Raw genomic sequence first — 21,759 nt, 5'->3', positions numbered from 1 at the left:
ACCGCATTATCATCCGGTGGTTTCAGGGAGATTACTCTCTCTCACTACTTCGTTCAGGCCGATCTTACGGTACCCACTCACCCATACCAACATCGCTGACGATTCGTATGCCAACAGTTGCAAGCCACAAAACATCTGAACACTCAAATATCCTTGTCAAACGCCGTGCAATAAATCTTATCTCGGTGAAAATTCAATAAACAAGGATTTAAAAAAGTTCGCCGATGATCGATCTGTGAAGAACCGGGTTAGAACTGACCTTCAGCAATCCATGCTTGTCATAAAAGGCATCGGTGGGTCAGGCTCGCTGACTTGGTTGACTTATGTCATCATATCCCAATTCTGTACATCTATGCTTATGATGTAGATCACTGGATTGTCTGCTCCAGATACGATTATTTACAGCGGGCCGCAAAATAGTTGGAATATTGCTGAAGCGGCGTTAAACAACAAAAGAAACAAATAATAATGACATATTGATGGAAGCTGTCGTAAAATATATCCATATGTTTGAGGAAAGTTTTACACGGTTGAAGAACGACATCAGCAGCATACGTTAGTGGGTTTATTATGACAAAATGAAAGTTGCAAAACAGATTTGACACGCAGGGAATACTTAATACAAGATTTTTGACGAAAGTCAGGACATATTATTGCCTTCAAAAAGGCATAATTTTTTTGTAATACCTTCACCAAAGTCGACTGGTGTCATGAACTTAAACTTCAATTCATGCCCTAGTCATACTATTTCATGAAAAGGAAGTTTATGCATTTTATCAAATGTAATTTTATTTCTTCAAATCGACGTCGTTTCCTTTTAGCCCACTGGCGATATTTTTCAGATTTAGTTCACGGTCTTGTTTTGTTCCTGGCCGTGAGCATGCACTTGATCAAATATGAAGCAGACGACAAAAGGAGGACGCAGATGATGGCGGCAGGACGATGGAATCCGATCATCACGTTGCTGGACATCGTGCATTCTTCGGTTTTTTGGTCTGCAACAACGAGGAGAGAGGTCAGAGATGACAGTACTGTTATTGATGATGTTTAGAATAATGTATGCGATGCTATTTTCATTCAGTCTGCTAGGAGGTGAAATTGGGTTTAACGTCGTGCTTGAGAATATTTCGCTCATATGACGACGTGCATGCGTGTGTATGTGTATGTGCGGCTGCTTGTACTAGCCCAAACTGAAGCTGGTTTTATAGTGCTAGCTCACTGAGATACTATGCCGCAGTGAAGCCTGAATACCCCACTCAGACACATTATACTGACTCCGAGCCGACCAGTCCTTGTTGTACCCATTAATGCCGAGCGCCAGGCAGGGACCAACAAGTACCATATTTTAAGGTCTTTTGCTTTGACGCGGTCGGGGATCGAACCCGCGACCTTTCGCTCTCCGGCAGTCTGCTAGGATATGATCAGGTCAAATACCACCACTGACCGTGTGTATGTCGCGATGCGTGCGTGCGCTAGATTCATTGGTTCATTGAGGGAACGACATGACTGGCTGTCCGTCATTTGCTTGCTCAATGAAGCATTACGACTGGTGGCCTCCCTGTAGACCATCTTTGTGATATCATGTAGGTTAACCTGTTCGTTTCACGTTTGCCAAGTATATACGCAGTTGTTCGTCGTAGAAGTGAAAAACTTTGACATATTAGGAACTACGTCAGACCATCTACATTTATAAGACCATATCTGGGGGTACCGATATAACTCAGGGCGTTGGAGTAGCCTGGCGGTTAAAGTATTCAGGCCCTGGTTCGATTCCATCATTGATACATTTGTGGTGTCCCCTGCTGTGATATTGCTGGAATGTTGCTAAAGAAAGCGGAGTAAAGACAACTCCACTCTCACACTCACTAACTCACGCTTCAAATGAGCCATGTCGGACACAGTCTAGTGATGAAAGGCAACATAATCGTGTACAAGTTCATATTACAGTTCATACCCGTGAGTCTGCTTTGTTCGTATGGCGTGTTGATGTAGATAGTCTGGTTGATGACGTTCTCTTCCCCTTCAGTTGCTTCAGTATCTCTCTTCTTTCTCCCAGTGGTGGAGCAGGTCTACGGGCACAGAAAATATAGAACCTCTTTGTGACATCGCTGGCACACTACCATTTACAGTTACAAAGATGTGTCGGTGCTTATTCTTGAAACACCCAGCCCTACCAACTCTGTATACGCCTAGGCATTTAAGAGAGTAACAGGGGTGGAAATAACCCGTGCCCGACGCCCGAGTCCGGTGTTTTTTCTGTCGGGCAAGCAAATTTGTATGTCACACCTGTACCGGTGTACACTAGCAATTTTAAAGTTATTTCCACCCTGAGTTGTCTCCACGCAACCTCCAGGCGTATCAAATAACATTTACAATGTGAAAAGTACTTATATATTGAAGGATGAAGTCATCATGGATATCATGTTTTTGGGCTGTGGGTGGATGTTAAGGACTTAAAGTGCAATATGGGTCCATAAGGCAGCCAGTGGTGAAGTCCGTCCCTCATGGAAAGGTGTGGGTTCGATTCCTCAGATGGGTACAACTTATGAAACCAATTTGTTTCGTGTCCCCTGCCTCGATATTGCTGGGATACAAGCCACGTTACCCTCACTCACTCTCACATATTGCAATGTACCTCTCTGGGAACCTTTTGGGCTAAGACGTGCCGTGCGCAGCACTTAACGTTTCAGTCAATTGGTCTTTGGTTCGAAATACGGTGCTGTCCCAAATTTTTGCTCTGTCCTTAAGGTTTTGAATAAATAGTAACGTTCACACCTGTGAATCATTCTTGGATTTCTTATCACGATAAGTCAAGGTATCATGTAAATTGTAACCAACTCCGACCCACTACAGAAGAGACATGATGCTGCGTGCATCCCACCCATAATGGGCCATGGGATGATGTACCCTTCGAGTCGGGGACGACTTAGAGAGCCACACCAACCCATGAAGCCGATAGGTTATATTATGTACGTTCTTTGTAATCACATCCACGAAGATAGATTTCGTAACATGCAGGTAGTGAGGCACTGGGTACGGTCGGTGCTGCTGCGGTAGAAGATCGATAGTTGGAGGGAGTTGCTGTTGTCGAAGAGGAAGGCGTACAGGTTCACTGTGAAGCGAGACAGGTCACTGTTGTAGAACGGGTCAGGCTTGACCGCAGACTTTATAGAAGTGTTGTCGGTGTAGTATACCTGTTGCCAGGTGCATGACCCGTGTTGTTAGGTGTATTACCCCATGTTGCCAGGTGCATGACCCGTGTTGTTAGGTGTATTACCCCTGTTGCCAGGTGCATGACCCGTGTTGTTAGGTGTACCCTGTTGCCAGGTGCATGATCCGTGTTGTTAGGTGTATTACCCTGTTGCCAGGTGCATGATTCGTGTTGTTAGGTTGCTATTACCCTGTTGTCTAGGTGCATGATCCGTGTTGTTAGGTGTATTACCCCTGTTGCCAGGTGCATGACCCGTGTTGTTAGGTGTGTTACCCCTGTTGCCAGGTGCATGATCCGTGTTGTTAGATGTGTTACCCCTGTTGCCAGGTGCATGATCCGTGTTGTTAGGTGTATTACCCCTGTTGCCAGGTGCATGACCCGTGTTGTCAGATGTGTTACCCCTGTTGCCAGGTGCATGAGCCGTGTTGCCAGGTGTAGAACCCATATTGCTAGGTGCATGTTGTTGTGTGTACGACTAATGATGCAAGGGGCGATGGGGTAGCCCAGTGGTTAAAGTGTTCGCTCGTCACAGCGAAAGCCCGGGTTCGATTCCCCGCATGGGTTCAGTGCGTGAAGCCCATATCTATTGCCTCCCGGCGTGATATTGCTGGTATATTGCTAAAAGAGGCATAAAACCACATTCACTCACTCACTCATGATGTCGTGTTTATTACACACGTTGCTAGGTGAAAGGCACCCCCGTGTTGTCAGGTGCATGACCAAATATACTGAGGAAACCAACTTACCCATTGTCTATCAACACAGCTTGATTGCTGGGGATGCCTGGGCTGGTGCCTACCAGTCTGTCGAATACAGCACAGTAGCCTGGAGACATCAAAGAAATCATTAAAAACAAACAATTAAAGACACTAAAGATGCGGAATATTCTATGAACAAGTCATATAGGTATCTTATTACAAATATCAGGTCAACGTTTGTGTTACGAGAACAGAACAATGAAATACGAATGATCTCCTTGAACGTTAGCCGCATTCTTGGCAGTTTGGCAACTCTGGAACTAACACAACATAGCAACGTAGAGTGTACAATTTCTTTCACGAAGGCAATATATTTAATGCCTATACAATACTGTCATTTCAGAAATTGATTGATAAAATACTTTAAGAAGTTCCAAGGTGCAATAAGAACAAAACATAATGATAGAAAAATTATGCTTGGATTCTAAGCTGAAAATAAAAACGCTTACACTGACTTTTCTTTCAATCTAAACACTTTTGGCCACTGGGAGATGAAATTTAACTTCAGTGGAGTTGTTACCATAATGGGCTAGATGGACATGTTTCTGCCAGTTTGTAACTAAAAATATTAAGGGATCTCAAAGATGACAACATTTCCCAGTTATTTAAACGACGAAACTCTATTTGATCCTAAAAAAAAATGGTACCCGGTGGGATAAGTCATGTTACTGTTAATCTTCTACCGCCTTCGGTTATCCTGGGTTATAATAATCAGATTATATTTGTTAGCACTATGAGCATTCTCTTAGTGAATGGAGTTAAGTGCATTATAAATGCTCTTATTATATTATTTATTATTTATATTTCTCGATCAGTGTGATGATACGTCCTTATACTATTAATTGCGTTTACGGGTGGCGCAGCAGAGGTTACAAGCCAATCAGTAATTCTGGAATATAATCCGGGTACTCACGGCTAAAAACCCACAATAACAAAAGCAACAACCACTTCCGGGGAATTGTTCGAGACCAGTGCCCCTTTAATGCAAAGGGCCTAAATAAAAGGTCATGGCCTTGACCCTTAACCTTCTATTGTGATTGGTTACGTTACTGACCGCCATCAGCGATGAAGGTGAGCACGATCTCATCTCCGATCCTGAGCGCTGAGCCTTGGTTGATGGTCTGACCCAAGGTGTTGGTCATAGTGTAGGTGATGGGCGAGATGTAGTTGGTGGCATTTTGGAAGATCAGGTTGCTCCTGGAGACAGAACACTCTCGTCAGATTCAAACGAGAGTTCATGCATGACCTAGACATGTTGACATTGTGAAACTAGAACGTGAATAATGAGCCGCTGATATATCTTTCGAATAAGCTAAGCGAGTGAGTGAGTTTAGTTTTACGCTGCTCTTAGCAATATTTCAGCATTATTACGTCGGGGGACACCAGAAATGGGCTCCATAAATTGTACCCATATTGGGAATCGAACCCGGATCTTCGGCGTGACGAGCGAACGCTTTACCTACTAGGCTACCCCAACGCTTAAGAATAAGCTAAGTCTATCATTAGTTTGGAAAAGCGGGATGTGTTTAACCACACTTTTTTCCAGCAATATCAAATGCTAAATTTGGAAGGCGTGAGTGAATGAGTGAGTTTAGTTTTACGCCGCACTCAGCAATATTCCAGCTATATGGCGGCGGTCTGTAAATAATCGAGTCTGGACCAGATAATCCAGTGATCAACAGCATGAGCATCGATCTGCGCAATTGGGAACCGATGACATGAGTCAACCAAGTCAGCGAGCCTGACCACCCGATCCCGTTAGTCGCCTTTTACGACAAGCATGGGTTACTGAAAATCAATTCTAACTCGGATCTTCACAGGTGAATGTGGAAGGAAAGCCCGAAGTGATGCAGGTCTCAGACTATAACTCTTCGGTGAAAGCCACGAGCTGTGGTTCTGACAAACATAGAAATATATTTATAGCAAACCGGGATTCGAATCTGTTTAAAATACCATAGCAGTGTTTATAATGCGAACAAACACCGTATATCGACAGGGGTTTAACACATCAACATCCTTGTATGATCTCTGAGTTGACAGTGGGAAACTCGGTTTACAGCAGTTTCAGCAATATCTCTCACTCCACACATTGTATGCCTGTTCGGACTCAAACCACGCCTGCCGGTGTGATGAGCGAACGCTTTAACCACTAGTCTACCCCATCGCTATCTGTGTGTTTTATATACCAGGGCTAGATTTTCGAAGCTGTCTTAGAGCTAAGATAGTCAAAAGTTAATGTTCATGTATAGCACTTACGACCATCTTAACACTAGAAGAGTGAGTGAGTTTAGTTTTACGCCGCACTCAGGAATATTCCAACTATATGGCGGCGGTCTGTAAATAATCGAGTCTGGACCAGACAATCCAGTGATCAACAGCATGAGCATCGATCTGCGCAATTGGGAACCGATGACATGTGTCAACCAAGTCAGCGAGCCTGACCACCCGATGCCTTTTATGGCAAGCATGGGTTGCTGAAGACCTATTCTACCCCGGATCTTCACGGGTCTAACACTAGAAGAGCTTCGAAAATCTAGGTTCTGGATATCATGTACAGGGTGTCATCAACGCAATAACTGCTATAAAGTTATTCTAAATCTGTATACTTCAATGACATTTATATTAAATAATCAACATTCAATTGTCAACGTACAAGTCATTGGGGTTGATGTTTCCAAAGCTGGCGTAGAGGACGTTGTTACTGGGGTCGAAGATGCAGTTGCACTGGAAGCGGATGTCGGTGCCGGTACGGATAATACGGCTGTAGCGGTAGACGAAAGTTCGGGTATACGCATAGCCATTCTGCCAAACAGAACATGGGTTTATGGTAAAGGTCGTTTGCCACCACATCATTACAATGTGAGTTTACACACATTCACGGGTATTTCAGGGTGAGATACTCACTCCATTTCAAACCCGTGAAGATCCGGGTTAGAATGAACCTTCAGTAATCAATGCTTGTCGTAAGAGGCGACTAAAGGGATCGGGTGGTTAGGCTCGCTGGTTTGGTTGACACATGTCATCAGTTCCCAATTGCGCAGATCGATGCTCATGCTGTTGATCACTGGATAGTCTGGTCCAGACTCGATTATTTACATATCGCCGCCATATAGCTGGAATATTACTGAGTGCGGCGTAAAACTAAACTCTCTCACTCACTCACTCCATCCATTTAACTTAACTGTCTTGAAAACTTATGTACATTGGGACGTTAACCCTAAAACGGTCCACAGCTAGTTCATGTCTATTAAATATCATTCTGAAGAATTTTTGTGCGTGTGCGCGCGCACCCATGTGCGTGCGTTCGTGCGTGTGTATGTGTGCACGTGTACGTGTGTGTGTACCAGGCATGCATTTACATATCGTTAGGCTGGTTGGTGCTGTTATCATTATACTGACTTTTCTTAAAAGACATTGACTACGTAAACCTGCAAAAACGATAAATAAATAAATAAATACATGCACCTCGCCAACGTAGTCAAAAACTAATGAAAACATAGTCACGCTCTCTTTACTGGAAATGAACTCTTTACAATATTTATCAAAACATGAACATTTATAACACTTGCTTGGTTGGTTTGTTGCTTTACACCACACTCAGCAATATCCCAGCTATATGGCGGCGGTCTGTAAATATTGGAGTGTGGACCAGCCGGTCCAGTGATCAACAGAATGAGCATCGATCTAAGCAACTGGGATACGGTGGTATGTGTCAACCAAGTCAGCGAGCCTGACCACCCGATCCCGTAAGTTGCCTCCTACGACAAGCATGGGTTACTGAAGACCAATTCTAACCCGGATCTTCACGATATCTGATAACACTGCAGTGGTCTGCAGTTAACTGGGTTTAAACTGAGGTATGTTTACCGGTAGGTCTCTCCTGGTAGCCGTTCCGCACCTGCCGGCCAAATAGCTAACGGTGATGGTTTGGGTGTTGCCGATGCGCGCCGTGTTACAGGTGGGTTCGGCACTGTGATAAGATGACAAAATACCTTTGAAATGTTAAATCCGGGATATCTAACATGTTATATTTGGGATTACACTTTCTTGATTAAGTACAAATTCTAGAACTTTTTGTTGGATTGAGTCCCATCCGGGATTCGAACCCACACCCTTAGAGTCCCCAGAAGCCCATTTTTGTTCCGCTGATATTGCTGGAATAATGTTGAAAGCGGCGTAAAACTCAACTCACTCATTATTTAGCATTGTTATTCCATCGGTCAACCTCATTATTGCTACAACCTCGTACGAAAAGAGCATTCCAGTTGTTGATTTGCAAAGTAGAATTAAAACAACAGAATTATGTCACATATAGATTTCTCTTACACGTAATTTTGTAAGCCTCGTATGACTCGAATCGGAATCAAAACATTAACGTCTAGCCTATGAGTGAGTGAGTGAGTTTGGTTCTACGCCGCACTCAACAATATTCCAACAATATGCCGGCGGTCTGTAAATAATCGAGTCTGGAGCAGACAATCCAGTGATCAACAGCATGGGCATCGATCTAAACAATTGGGAACCGATGACATGTGTCAACCAAGTCAGCGAGCCTGACCACCCGATCCCGTTAGTCGCCTCTTACGACAAGCATGGGTGATTGAAAATCAATTCTACCCCGGATCTTCCCCGGTGCGCCTAGCCTATATATGTCGCGTATGTTGTTTACTGGAATAGAAGGCACACAGATTTCTGGAAATAACGATGTACTTAAAACCCCAAAAGTATCAGAATGATATCACATAATTCCCAATAATTTGGTATTTCTAAGTCAATAATAGTCAATTCATTGGAATTGTTTCGAATATGCCAGCAAGAGAATTACTTTTACAGTTTCTTACAGGTCAAAATGATTAGTATGCTTAGAAAGAATAAATATTGAACTAAGCCGCATCAACAATGTTTACAGCTATGCGAGGATTTCAATCTATTGACGTTTTGATAACTTTGGGTCAAATTTATTTCTCAAGTGTTTATTGTGTGAACTGAACAATAGACACCTATTGTGTGAACTGCAACAATAGACACCTATTGTGTGAACTGCAACAATAGACACTAAAATGATACATAATGTTAAATCAAATATATACGAATGTATCAGTGAAGCTGTTTACAACACTTATTTCCTATAAACTATAATGTGAGGTGTGGATGCAGCCTGATTCGACGTGTGAGACTTCTAAATTTGACATTTGTTTCAAGCGAAGAGAGTGACTTTAGTTTTACGCCGCTACTAGCAGGAGGGTGGGGGTAACCGGAAAAGGACTTTACACACTGTACCCATGTCGGGAATCGAACCCGCGTCTTCGGCGTGACGAGCTATAACCAATAGGCTACCCCACCGTCCCGTTTCAAGCGAAGTGTGTCGTATGCTTCAGAATCTTTACTCACCTGTAACTCTCAACGTAACCCTCTCCGTTAGAAAAGTCACCAGGAGGTGCCATTGACACGATCATTCTATCTGTGAGACACTGGCAATTCACTGGAATAACATATTGTTCATCATCATCATCATCATCATCATCATCATCATCATCTTTGCGGAAAACATTTTGAGGTGTTACTATTATAGAGTATCATCATTGTCGTCATCATCACAATCCTCATCATGTTTTCCCATACATACATGACGTAATGATTTATAAAAAGACCAGTCGTGACAGCGAAATGAATTTAAAATCTATAAAATGAAACAGCCAAACAACATAAACAATTACATACGGTCGTAAGCCTTACACTAATAATGTCTGTGAATATACATTTTCATTTTTTTTAAATCGAATTTAATTAAAATATTATTTTAATTGAATTATTGACAGTGATGTAAGCCCGGGTCTACGCCCTCTCTACTCACTGGGTGCCAACTCGCATGATGCCCCCGAGTAGCCAGCGTTACAGACACACTTGTCAACCCCTGACCGTGTCTCGCACACGCCATTAACCCCACAGCTGAGGCTGGTGCACTTATTGGCTGCAAAGAAAAAAAACACGCAGGTGTATGTTACATGACCGCGAATATATTTACCGTTATTAAACGGGTAGGTGTAAACTTATATAAATCCCTTAATTGAGATAACGCTACGCAGTTGGTGGTGGGAGAAGGATGTGAAATTTCGCTGTAATGAGAGTATACGACACAGAGAGATAACACCAAAGACGGGTTACGGTAAGTGACGATGTAGGCCACACCCCTGCTGTATTATACACCTGTAAAGACAGCATCCCCATATTGTATACATATATAGACGCCATTACCCCCTCAGCTGCCTATATAAACACTTAAACTTGTCCTGAACTGAGATATTCTATGACACACCCTGAGTAAACCGTTCTCAATTGTTAATTATTATCATCTTGAATATTTTTAACTATTGGTAGAGAAAGAAACCTAAAAAGCTATTTTAAGAAACGGTATATTTAGTCAATATGCTTTTCTATGCCTGTCCTCCGTGACGAACGTCGAAGGAGTGGGTTGAACAGCTGCTACCCGTTTGAGGGGTACGAGGGATCCAATGGAAACGGCAACGGCCCAAAACAGCAAAATATATAAAAACGGCTAAAACCTTAAATACAGATCAGAAAAATACGGTCACAACCAAAAAAGCAATAACTTATCGCAAACCTTTTTTGAACATATATTTTCAGTACGCCTATGCAGTGATATGTGATACTGTAACACAATTACTCTGACGAGAGGCGCAGATTCTGCTGCAAGATGCATCTGGGTCCGAATGGGCTTTTACGGTGTAACAACATGCTTGTGTTTCTCACCCATGTATTGTTCAACTTAGGTGCTCTGTTAGCGATAATTACCACCCAAAACTCCAGGGACAAAAGAGAAAACACTGTACACGCGAGTTCCAACCGAACATTGCACATTTAACAATATAGGCTTTTAGATTGCAATATTTGTTAAGGTGCTTTCTCCAACATTTCATTAGCAAAGCAGTATTTGCTATGCATTATCAATAATAAGTAATCGTTTTTGACATATAAAATCTCTCTCTCTCTCTCTCTCTCTCTCTCTCTCTCTCTCTCTCTCTCTCTCTCTCTCTCTCTCTCTCTCTCTCTCTCTCTCTCTCTCTCTCTCTCTCTCTCTCTCTCTCTCTCTCTCTCTGATCCGTGAAGATTCGGGTTAGAATATTAATCTTCAGTAACACATGTCATCGGTTCCCCATTGCGTAGATCGATGCTCATGCTGTCGATCACTGGATTGTCTGGTCCAGACTCGATTAATTACAGACTGCCGCCATATAGCTGGAATATTGCTGAGTGCAGCGTAAAACTAGATTCACTCAATCTCTCTCAAACACACACACACACACACACACACACACACACACACACACACACATACAGGTGCTCTCTCATGAGAGGCATACTAATAACGTTCGTGAATCAACACAATAAAACGACAGAAAGGTAAGTTCCATTTACATCTTGAACAAAACCCAGCTACACATGAATGCTTGTTGCCATTCAAGCGACCAGCAGGATGGGAATTATGGTGTATAACAGAACCTATGAATTATCATAGCAAGGATGGATGTCAAAGTTCAGTACCTGAAAAGATGTGGCAGCTCTCTCCTTCATAGCCAGTGTTGCAAACGCAAATGCCGTTGGAGTAGTTGCACACTCCGTTGATGCAGTTGTTACCCGGGTTCTTGCAGTTGAAGACACTGCCTACAATAGAACATGAAATCAGAACGTATAGTGGTATGGACCATAGACTGCATAGTGTCTCTCACATAAATAAAGCTAACTGTGTTTCATCTTCAGGTAAGATAATGAGATGTCATAGAGGTCTTGTTCACTAGGGAATATCGGTCAACGGAAGGAGTCTATCGATGTCTAGCACAGACTAGCCTTTGGCCCTGCGGACATGAGACATCTCTAGGGACGCGATCGGCCAAGAATTCTAACTAACACGGTGCAGTTTTCTGTGTAGTCTCACAGTCCCTGAACCGCACTATTTCCCTTCCACCCGGTCCATTCCGTAGCCCTAAATGAAGCTTGTCTAGATTTTCCCCGGTTAAGGAATCTCCCATCTCCTTTTTAATTTATATGGAACTTTTAGATTCAATCAATGTATATATCTGTGCGTTTGTCTATTTTCTGGGAATTAATGTATTCCTCAGGGGCGAACTTTGATTGCAACAGTGATTTTGATAGATCTCAGCAGGGATACTCTACAACCTTATATAGTCTCCCTGATCTCAGCAATGTGCTACAGCCTACATTACTACGGGATTTCCTCCCACATCACTACTGTTCAAAGCAGCGTTAATAGCAACCTCTACCTTATACCATCGCCGCAACCTTGGCGTACTGAGGTGAGGTGAAATGATTTAACGTCGTGCTTTAAAATATTTCGCTTACTATATGACGACGTGCATACGTGTGTATGTGTGTCTGCTTGTACTAGCCCAGACTTAAGCTGGTTTTATAGTGCAAGCTCACTGAGATACTATGCCGCGGTTGAGCATGAATACCCCACACAGACACATTATACTGACTCCAGGCCGACCAGTCATTGTTTTACCCATTAATGCCGAGCGCCAGGTAGGGACCAACAAGTACCATATTTTAACGTCTTTTGGTATGACGCGGCCGGGGATCGAACCCGCGACCTTCCGCTCGCCAGGCGGACGCTCTATTAACCACCACTCCACGGGGCAGTCCTTGGCGTAGTGCATGGAGAACAGTTTGAAAAGGTTTTCACTATTTCGTCAACTAACAGGTGGACTAACGCTTAATCTCTGAGAGTAACAAATAGCTCCTTATAAATTTAATAGGATCTCCAGTGAGATTTGAGATTCAAACCAGTGGAAATCTAGACTTGGTTCATTTTGAGCGTATGTCTAACAGGTAGTGTTGTGTCGAAGGAAAATTATATGGTTCAGTGACTCTGAGATAGACTATTCATCAGCAAGTTATCCTTTTACCACCAAAACCTCGTCTTTTGGGAACATTTAATGACAACCTATTTCCTCAGTGGTGTAACACGAGCTGGAACCTCTAACTCTCAGTCCTTTGGTTGTACATGGAACCTGTTCTTGTTAACACCATAGTTTCACAGCAATATTCCGCCAAAATGGTAGGTAAGTAATCATGTGTAAAACTGTGATTGACATCATGAGCATCGATCAACGCAGTTGGGATACGATTACATCTCATGAACTAATTACATTCATGAACCGATTACATTCATGAACCAACTCAATCGAAACATGGGTCAATCTGTAAACATATCTAGATAATCATAATGCATATAGGCAGGAAATCTGCCCATTTCGTTGACAGATTATCTAAACGTTATTAGTAAGTTCTCGAGAGTATATACTCATAGACAAAACAAATTGCATGATATGAATGAATGAATGAATGAATGAATGAACACCACAACAGTTTTACATTTACTTTCCGGTTTCCTAAATATTTTACAGAATATCACTGGGTAACGAAAATTCAACATCAAAATGGATTTCGTTATAACAATAAAATAAAAGGACATAGTATTCGGACAATTTGTAAAATAACGAAATATTCAAATTGTCTAAGGGAACATCCATTAATGTGGGAATATATTTTTAAAATGAATAGTTTGTTCATAAATATGCCCAAAATTAATAGTTTGTTGACAGTCGTGTCCAAAATGAATGGTTTGCAATGTAGAAATACATGAAAAAACATTATGGCATTAGTGAACATTATAGATGTTTGATAGTGCTGAGTTAACAAATATTTTATTATGTACAGCTTGGAAAGATAGATCGTACTGAAAGAATAGGGTGGTTCATTTCCCCCGTTTATTTATGCTTTAATCAAATAGCATAAAAGTGCATTGTATATTAAATGAGGCGAGGCTATTCCACAATATCTTAATATTGAAATACTGCCGATGTGACTAAAATCTTAACTCATTCATTCTAAAATATCTGTCTGTAATTAGGCTTGTAATTGAACGCTCTGTCGGTCAAGTCTCGCCATTTTAACAGTATCAGACTTCAGGCATTTGTTTAATCATACGCGAGTATCTATTTGTACTCATCAGCACAACCGTTGCTGTTGACGACAGCTGCCTTCAATGTGGTAACACACAGCATAGGTTTTCTATACATTATATCAACATTTGACTTTAAGATAGATAGACCGTCTATTATGTTTCTTGTTGCTATGGGGAATTGATTCATTTTATTCTTTTCGTTTAAAACTATTGTCCCGTGTGTGATACGTCGAAGGTGACACATTATAGCGTATTTATTCTGCATGCAAAATGTACACACGTGGCTCGCTGCAACTGAAACAAGTGTTGTAGATTGTATTGTAGTGTTTGCTATCTGGGTGTAACTGCAAGCATAGTAGACCTATGTTTTAGTCATACCTACTGCGCTGTTTCTCCGTATGCAGTCTTTGAACGGTTGTTAGAAGTGACACACATTGAGGCGATAATTTATGGATGTAACTTCATCAGGTGAAGGATTAAGAATATACTCCGAAACGTCGAGTCCCTCAAAATATAGACGTTATATCTCACCTTTCTCTGCATATAGTTCGTAAAAATATAGACGTAAAACCATTTATATTATTACATACAACTACAAAGCAAGATATTTTTTTCAATTTTATTTTGTGGCAGCCAATATCTGTTTTTTTCAAGAGGGAGAAGCACTTTCTGGAAAAACTGTATATGTTTTTTTTAAAAACTCAAGATCCCCACTAGCTAAACCAACATGTCATCATTCCAGAATATTCTACAGTTTTGAAGCTATACAACACAGATCAGACGCTTTCACTCAAAATATGTGATTGTGTATATGATAATTCCTGGCTCATTCTTGGCCAACTTCATCTGCATAATGTAAGATCTGAAATTAACGTTTAGCTTTTTTTTATGAATGCTAGCGGTTGTATTCATATGAATAGGTATAAGACTGTTCTGTTCCACACTTCCTTGCATATCCGGCTAGAATGTTCATTTTATATTTGCTTCTTTTGTATGTTTGAAAGTGTTTCTCAAATATTTGAACATGAACACACCTATAACTTCCCCTGATATCCAAAGAAGATGTATATACAGGTATGCTTATAATTAGATCTCCTCTTGATGTGGAACAAGCGACTTTTATATTTATTTTTAGCTCTATTTTCTACCTCATCACGTTTGAAACTTAGTGGTAAAACGAACAAATGCCCGCTGTCAGGCTGCAGAACGCGTGTGGTAATTGTCATGCAAATATACTTAAAAGACATTTCTAGTTTACTTAGCTTGACCCCGCGTTCTTTGATAGTGCCGAATAAACGGGATATGTCACAAAAAGATCAACAAAACGGTTACATCTTCATGACGACATTGTAATTCAAGACGGCTTTGTTTTAATTAATTAATGTTAAAATTTGTATAGCGCCTGAATCTAAGGTTTGCTCTAAGGCGCTTGGTCGAATGCTCTGTGGAAAAGAACTGTTTTTAGTTCTTTTTTGAATGGAATTATGTCTGACAAGTTTTTCAGGTTTTCAGGTAGTTGGTTCCATAACAGAGGACCTGCTTTGGCGAAAGCTCTATCCCCATAACTCGCTCTGCGGGTAGAGGGCACTACTGCTTGTTTTAAAGAGGCTGATCTCAGGGTTCGTGATGGCTGATACCATGACACTAGTTCAGTCAGGTATTCTGGAGCTTGGTTGTGAAGGGCCTTGTGCACAAACACCAACACCTTGAAGACAATTCTTTGTCTGATTGGCAGCCAATGCAGTGTACGTAATGTTGGCGTTATGTTTTAGTAACCATGCATATCGTGGCTGTGGTTCTTGTGGGTCAGATTTGACGTGATTAATTCTTATATAAGCATTTGTTTTAGTAGCTATGGATGCATTTGCAAATGGATAGAATGATGCTGATAAACGTTCCTTACCTGTCTGTGCTCTGCAGACTACTAGGCATGTAGCCACGAGCAGTGCTATACTGAGGGACAACTTCATTTTTATGAATCCGAAATCTGAAACAAATATTCTCTGAATTACACTTGCAAACAATAATAATGAATTGTCTTAGACTTATGCTAAAAATGTACCGAAACAATTAAAATACATGCATGCAGGTATGTGTTTGTTAGTGTATCGTTACTACATAATTAATATTCAAAAGATACGATAGCGCCCTTTATATTATCTAGACAATCCGGTGATTGACCCAAGATCAACGATTCAGAACAACAAGGGACGATGCAAGTCACCTGGCCTGACCACCCGATCCATTCAGCCTCTGAACAGATGCTTCAGCTGGTGGGGACCAGCTCACACCCAGAAACTACAGGCGGTCAGATACGTGATTGTCTTCAATCATGAGAGTGAGTATGGTTTTACGCCGCCTTTAGCAATATTCCGGTAATATAACAGCAGGGGACACCGGAAAGCCGCTTTACACATTGTACTCATGTATAAACTGGCGAAGGCTTTAACCACCAGGTTTACAGAAGAGTGTTTAATGTTTTTAGATATCATAGTTCTAAGAGTGTAACTGTGGGAATACAGATCAGACAGATAGTATCACTATCATTCAGAAACGGTGGCTGACAATGTATGTATATCTGATTACTACAACAGACCCCCAGTTTCTTTAAGTTATCCCCACACTTTTATACATATATATTGATTAAACGCTAAAACATTAATAATTTACAACTTAGCCCCTAAACACGTTCAGTCAATCCTAAACTACCTGAGATACTAAAGTACGAACACATTTAGATATTAAACATGTTTCGGATTTACATACATTTTTACAAACATTTCAAGAAAATGCTGGCTATTTCGAAATACTTAGAGTTCTCGAAATCCAAGTTTTCATTGTAAGTTACTAGCAGACATACTTTCCTTAGCTGATCAATTCCCCCCTAAATTGATCAGCTAAGGAAATCATGCCTGCCAGTAACTTGAAAGTATGTTTTTTCTGTGATACAACGTGATGCACCGCGGGCCAAGAACAACTATTAAGTATTCACCTGAAAATTGGCAAACTCTTACAAACAGAAGGAGGACGTTACTAGGCTGAAACGGTCGCCGAAATCTTGACAAACTGAGGTCTATACCTAAGCTATTACATCCGTATCAAATACATCTCCATAACAACATTCTTTGTGTCATTTTAAGCACCATCCAACATGGCTGTGTATTTTCTTTTGTCCTTCAGTTTACTTTGATCTAATTTTCAAAACAGAGATTTCATTGGAGGGCATTATTTTCTAAACTGATACATTCCCATCTGCAGAACAAAGTATGTTTTTATATGTGAGATGACCCCACAAGCACTTGACCCTAAAAACAAGACAAGGCAGGGCAATCAATCTACGGAACTATTTCTTTGTGTCAACGAGACGACAAAATCGTAATAATTGATTCAAAATGAAGTACTGACGGAGTGTATATTTTGCGGAATGAGAACCAAACTGATAAAATAACCATCAAATTTAAAATATTCAAATTCCAAGCGTTAATCACTGATAAGACAGATGTGAAATCTTACCTCTTTCAACCCAGGTCTTCGTACACACTGTTTTAGGGCTGCCAGCAGCCGCTCAGTACTGTCAATATTAGCCGTTTGTTCAGGGTGTATTATTTATATTTCCTAGACTTGTGTTCCCATGTGGTATCGCGCTATATTCCACAGTGTCCGTGAGACTCCGTCATAACCAGGTTTATGCACCGCACCCCGTATTCAGCCCGTCTTAGCTGCTGCCTTCACTCACTCAAACTTATTTGGACAACCTGAATTTATCAATTGGTATTCATTTGGATTATTGTATGAGGTAAATATTGAAACTGTGACGATTAATCACGTGGCACGATCTTTACTTTAAGATGACGTGCACTGCAAACGGTTATGTGAGATTTGCACTTTGGATGCCTACTGTATGGCTGTGTGATAGGGCAGGGATGGGAGTAGAGGCTACCGTGAACTATCAGTCTGTTGATTACGCGGGTGATCCATCGGCTCATAGTTTAGCGCCTCGGGGTCGAGTTATTGGTTCTTGTACAATGGTTGGTAAACATAGGTGTGAGCTCTTTAGCTTTATTCGTAAGAGAAACACACAGACATCACGATGTGACAGAAAATGTTGACCTGGATATGGATGGGTCAAGGAGATGATGAGGGAGGTGGATTGAGGGGTTAGTTAGGGGGTCGTGTAGGGATGGACACACTAAGATGGTCAAAGGTGGAAGGTATACGGAGAGGAGAGGATGTATGTTGGGGTGGGGGTGGGGTATACACCCAGGGATACACAGATATACACATCACATTCACACCTCTTTACATCTGCCGACTGTAATTTTGATACAGTGAATAACAACGCAGAATTATAACGGTTTTTCTTATCTAATCACACCAGAAGGTAGTTTATTGAATAGAATAGAATAGAATAAAATAATACTTTAATGCCTTTTCAGGAATTTGTGTTACATCAGCAGAGCTACTGACACATTAGAGAGATACCAAACATATTTACATAAATTCTTTGATTTAGGTATCTTCACATTTGTTTAAGAGAGATATGGTACTTGGAATAAAGGATGTACGGGCTCTCTTAGTTTTCACAATTGGAACTTTGTAGCGGCGGCCTGAAGGGAAGAGGTTGTATTCCGAATTTAAGTAGTGAGTACGGTCCGATATGATTTTGACAGCTTGATTCACGATTTGCCGCTCATGTATGATAATGATAATAACCTGATAATCGCCATACAAACCATGTGTACGGCATTCTAAAAAATGATTTTGTTGTTGTTTAACGCCACACTCAGCAAAGGTCCAGCTATATGGCGTCGTCTGTAAATAATCGAGTCTGGACCGGTGCATCCAGTGATCAACAGCATGGTCATCGATCTACGCAACCGGGATACGATGACGTGTCAACCAAGTCAGCGAGCCTGACCACCCGATCCCTTTAGTCGCCTCTTAGCTGACAGAGGGGTGGGGATGGACGGAGGCTGGTGGTTGACAGAGGGGTGGGGATGGACGGAGGCTGGTGGTTGACAGACAGAGGGGTGCTGATGGACAGAGAGGCTGGTGGTTGACAGAGGCTGGACGGAGGCTGGTTTGACAGAGGGGTGGGGATGGACGGAGGCTGGTGGTTGACAGAGGGGTGGACGGAGGTGGATGGACGGAGGCTGGTGGTTGACAGAGGGATGGACGGAGCCTGGACGTTGGAGGCTGGTAGTTGACAGAAAGGGCGGGGGGGATGGACGGAGGCTGGTGGTTGACAGAGGGTGGGGATGGACAGAGGCTGATGGTTGACACGGGATGGACTGGTGGTTGACAGAGGGTGGGGATGGACGGAGGCTGGTGGTTGGTGATGGGTGGGGATGACAGAGGCTGGTGGTTGGCAGATGGGTGGGGATGGACGGAGGCTGGTGGTTGACAGATGGGTGGGGATGGACGGAGGATGGACGGAGGCTGGTGGTTGACAGCAGGGTGGGATGGACAGAGGCTGGTGGGTGACATATAGGTGTTGGCTGGACGGAGGCTGGTGGTTGACAGATGGGTGGGGATGGACAGAGGCTGGGGTGACTGGTGGGGATGGACAGGAGGCTGGTGGTTGACAGAGGGGTGTTGATGGACGGAGGCTGGTGGTTGACATATGGGTGGGGATGGACGGCGGCTGGTGGATTGACATATGGGTGGGGATGGACGGAGGCTGGTGGTTGAGATGGGTGGGGATGGACGGAGGCTGGTGGTGACAGAGAGGGTAGGGATGGACGGAGGCTGGTGGTTGACATATGGGTGGGTGGTGGTTGACAGCGGAGGCTGGTGGTTGACAGGGGTGGGGATGGGCAGACAGAGGGTGGGGATGGACGGAGGCTGGTGGTTGACAGAGGGGTGGGGATGGACGGAGGCTGGTGGTTGACAGATGGGTGGGGATGGACGGAGGCTGGTGGTTGGCAGATGCTGGTGGTTGACAGAGGGGGATGGACGGACGGAGGCTGGTGGATGGACGGAGGCTGGTGGTTGACAGATGGGTGGGGATGGACGGAGGCTGGTGGTTGACAGAGGAGCGTCCGAAATGACGGGATGGATGGGATGGACGGTTAGTGATTTCCCGAGGATGGGCATGGACGGTTTGGTGACTGACGATGGAATGTAAAAACAAATGGATCTAGCTTTGAAGATGGAAGCAAGATCCAGATGGGATGGAGGTCAGGAATCGGAACAGGGTTGTGATAGGCGGAGGGATCTTAACCGGTAGGGGTCGGCGACAAAATGAGGTTGGACAAGTGGATGATGATTGCCTGACTGATGTATGCCAGGAGGCTAGTGTGTCTGACAGCAAGATCGTGTGAAACCCCATTACATGATGTACCCACTCTGTCTTAATTCACCATGGGAGAGTCACGTTCCGTCAACACCTCATCTGTGAATACTTATAGAAACGGTGTGATGAATGTTTCAACTGGAAATACTGTTGTGAGAATAGTATACATGAGAAATATCAACAAACACATGTTTGCTTTTGAAATATAATAACCAGTTTGATAATTTCCAGCTATTTAACTTTAAGGTCCTGTTAAATATAGCAAGCGGCTCTTTATATGGGAAAGCCCATAGGGTGAATTGTCGGTACAGGATCAGGTGTGATTATGTGACCAGATATTCATATTTTCATTGGATAACATTGTGAAGGTCTACAATGTCATATATATTTAACGTTCTCGCCGTGACTCAATATACAATGTTTCTAAAGTCTTTTATTCAAGATGGGGAGGGCCAAACAACAATATACTTGGTGCACTGACTGATCAATGTGATATGTATTTCTAAGAAGTAACTAAGTACATTATGGGTGCAGCTAAATCATTCCATCACAATGAAGCTCTAATATTTGACGCTTATTCATTTAAATAATTAATGATTGTAAACATAAAGGGACTGAGAATACAACCTTGGCTACCTCCATGAGTACACCTAAATAATCCTGGTACTATCCTATTCTAAACGGGCTTAACATCAACGCTTACAGACAGAATACCCTCTAGCATTAATTCCTGAAATACCGGAAAACAAGGTTTATTTCTGTGAAATTCATGATAAGCTCTGGGAACAACCAGTTGTTCCTGGTAAAATTCAGCAGTGTGACAGGTATATAATATAACACATCTGCTATTCACAACTTTTGTTGCCGTTGTATCTGTTGCCGTTATATCTGTCATATGCATTGTAGTTGTATCTGTACCGCCGTTGTATCAGTATTGCTGTTGTATCTGTATTGCCGTTGTATCTGTACCGCCGTGTATTGCCGTTGTATGTATCTATTGCCGTATTGCCGTTGTATCTGTATTGCTGCCGCCGTTGTATCTGTACTGCCGTTGTATCTGTATTGCCGTTGTATTGCCGTGCAGTTGTATCTGTACTTGCCGTTGTATCTGTACTGCCGGTACTGCCGTTGTATCTGTACTGCCGTATTATCGTTGTATCTGTACTGCCGTTGCCGTTGTATCTGTACTGCCGTTGTATCTGTACTGCCGTTGTATCTGTATTGCCGTTGTATCTGTACTGCCGTTGTATCTGTATTGCCGTTGTATCTGTATCTTGTATCTGCCGTTGTATCCTTGCCGTTGTATCTGTATTGCCGTTGTATCTGTACTGCCGTTGTATCTGTACTGCCGTACTGCCGTTGTATCTGTACCTGCCGTTGTATCTGTACTGCCGTTGTATCTGTACTGCCGTTGTATCTGTACTGCCGTTGTATCTGTATCTGTATCTACTGCCGTTGTTTCTGTATTGCCGTTGTATCTGTACTGCCG

The 21,759-nt window shown here is 42.4% G+C and overlaps 2 protein-coding genes across 2 annotated transcripts; both read right to left on the bottom strand.

Moving 5' to 3' along the window:
- Nucleotides 1-2,984: 2,984 nt before the first annotated feature.
- LOC124272383 (EGF-like domain-containing protein 2) lies at nucleotides 2,985-17,652 on the bottom strand. The gene is made up of 10 exons (XM_046707550.1): nucleotides 17,489-17,652; nucleotides 15,879-15,962; nucleotides 11,533-11,652; nucleotides 9,824-9,940; nucleotides 9,361-9,451; nucleotides 7,837-7,939; nucleotides 6,623-6,771; nucleotides 5,024-5,166; nucleotides 3,958-4,036; nucleotides 2,985-3,132 (listed from the first exon to the last, which is right to left on the bottom strand). The coding sequence occupies exons 2-10, from the start codon at nucleotides 15,943-15,945 to the stop codon at nucleotides 2,985-2,987; spliced, it is 1,017 nt and encodes a 338-aa protein (XP_046563506.1). The 5' UTR covers nucleotides 15,946-15,962; nucleotides 17,489-17,652.
- A 1,253-nt stretch (nucleotides 17,653-18,905) lies between these two features.
- On the bottom strand, nucleotides 18,906-19,634 carry LOC124272382 (proline-rich receptor-like protein kinase PERK2). Its single transcript, XM_046707549.1, has one exon. The coding sequence runs from the start codon at nucleotides 19,632-19,634 to the stop codon at nucleotides 18,906-18,908; it is 729 nt and encodes a 242-aa protein (XP_046563505.1).
- Nucleotides 19,635-21,759: the final 2,125 nt, after the last annotated feature.

The sequence above is a fragment of the Haliotis rubra genome, unplaced genomic scaffold (genome assembly GCF_003918875.1).
Source record: "Haliotis rubra isolate DU_JTF1 unplaced genomic scaffold, ASM391887v1 Scf1696, whole genome shotgun sequence".
NCBI lineage: Eukaryota > Metazoa > Mollusca > Gastropoda > Lepetellida > Haliotidae > Haliotis > Haliotis rubra.
This window is presented reverse-complemented; position numbering and strand designations above follow the sequence as displayed.

What these genes read in the sequence shown, in the direction of transcription:
- LOC124272383 (XM_046707550.1), bottom strand. Translation starts at nt 15,945, where the DNA reads ATGAAGTTGTCCCTCAGTATAGCACTGCTCGTGGCTACATGCCTAGTA. An exon ending in AGTCTGCAGAGCACAGACAG is followed by an intron (nt 11,653 to 15,878) that starts GTAAGGAACGTT and finishes GTTCTATTGTAG; the next exon opens with GCAGTGTCTTCAACTGCAAG. An exon ending in AACATCAACCCCAATGACTT is followed by an intron (nt 5,167 to 6,622) that starts GTACGTTGACAA and finishes TTCTGTCTCCAG; the next exon opens with GAGCAACCTGATCTTCCAAA.
- LOC124272382 (XM_046707549.1), bottom strand. Translation starts at nt 19,634, where the DNA reads ATGTCAATCCACCAGCCGCCGTCCATCCCCACCCATATGTCAACCACC.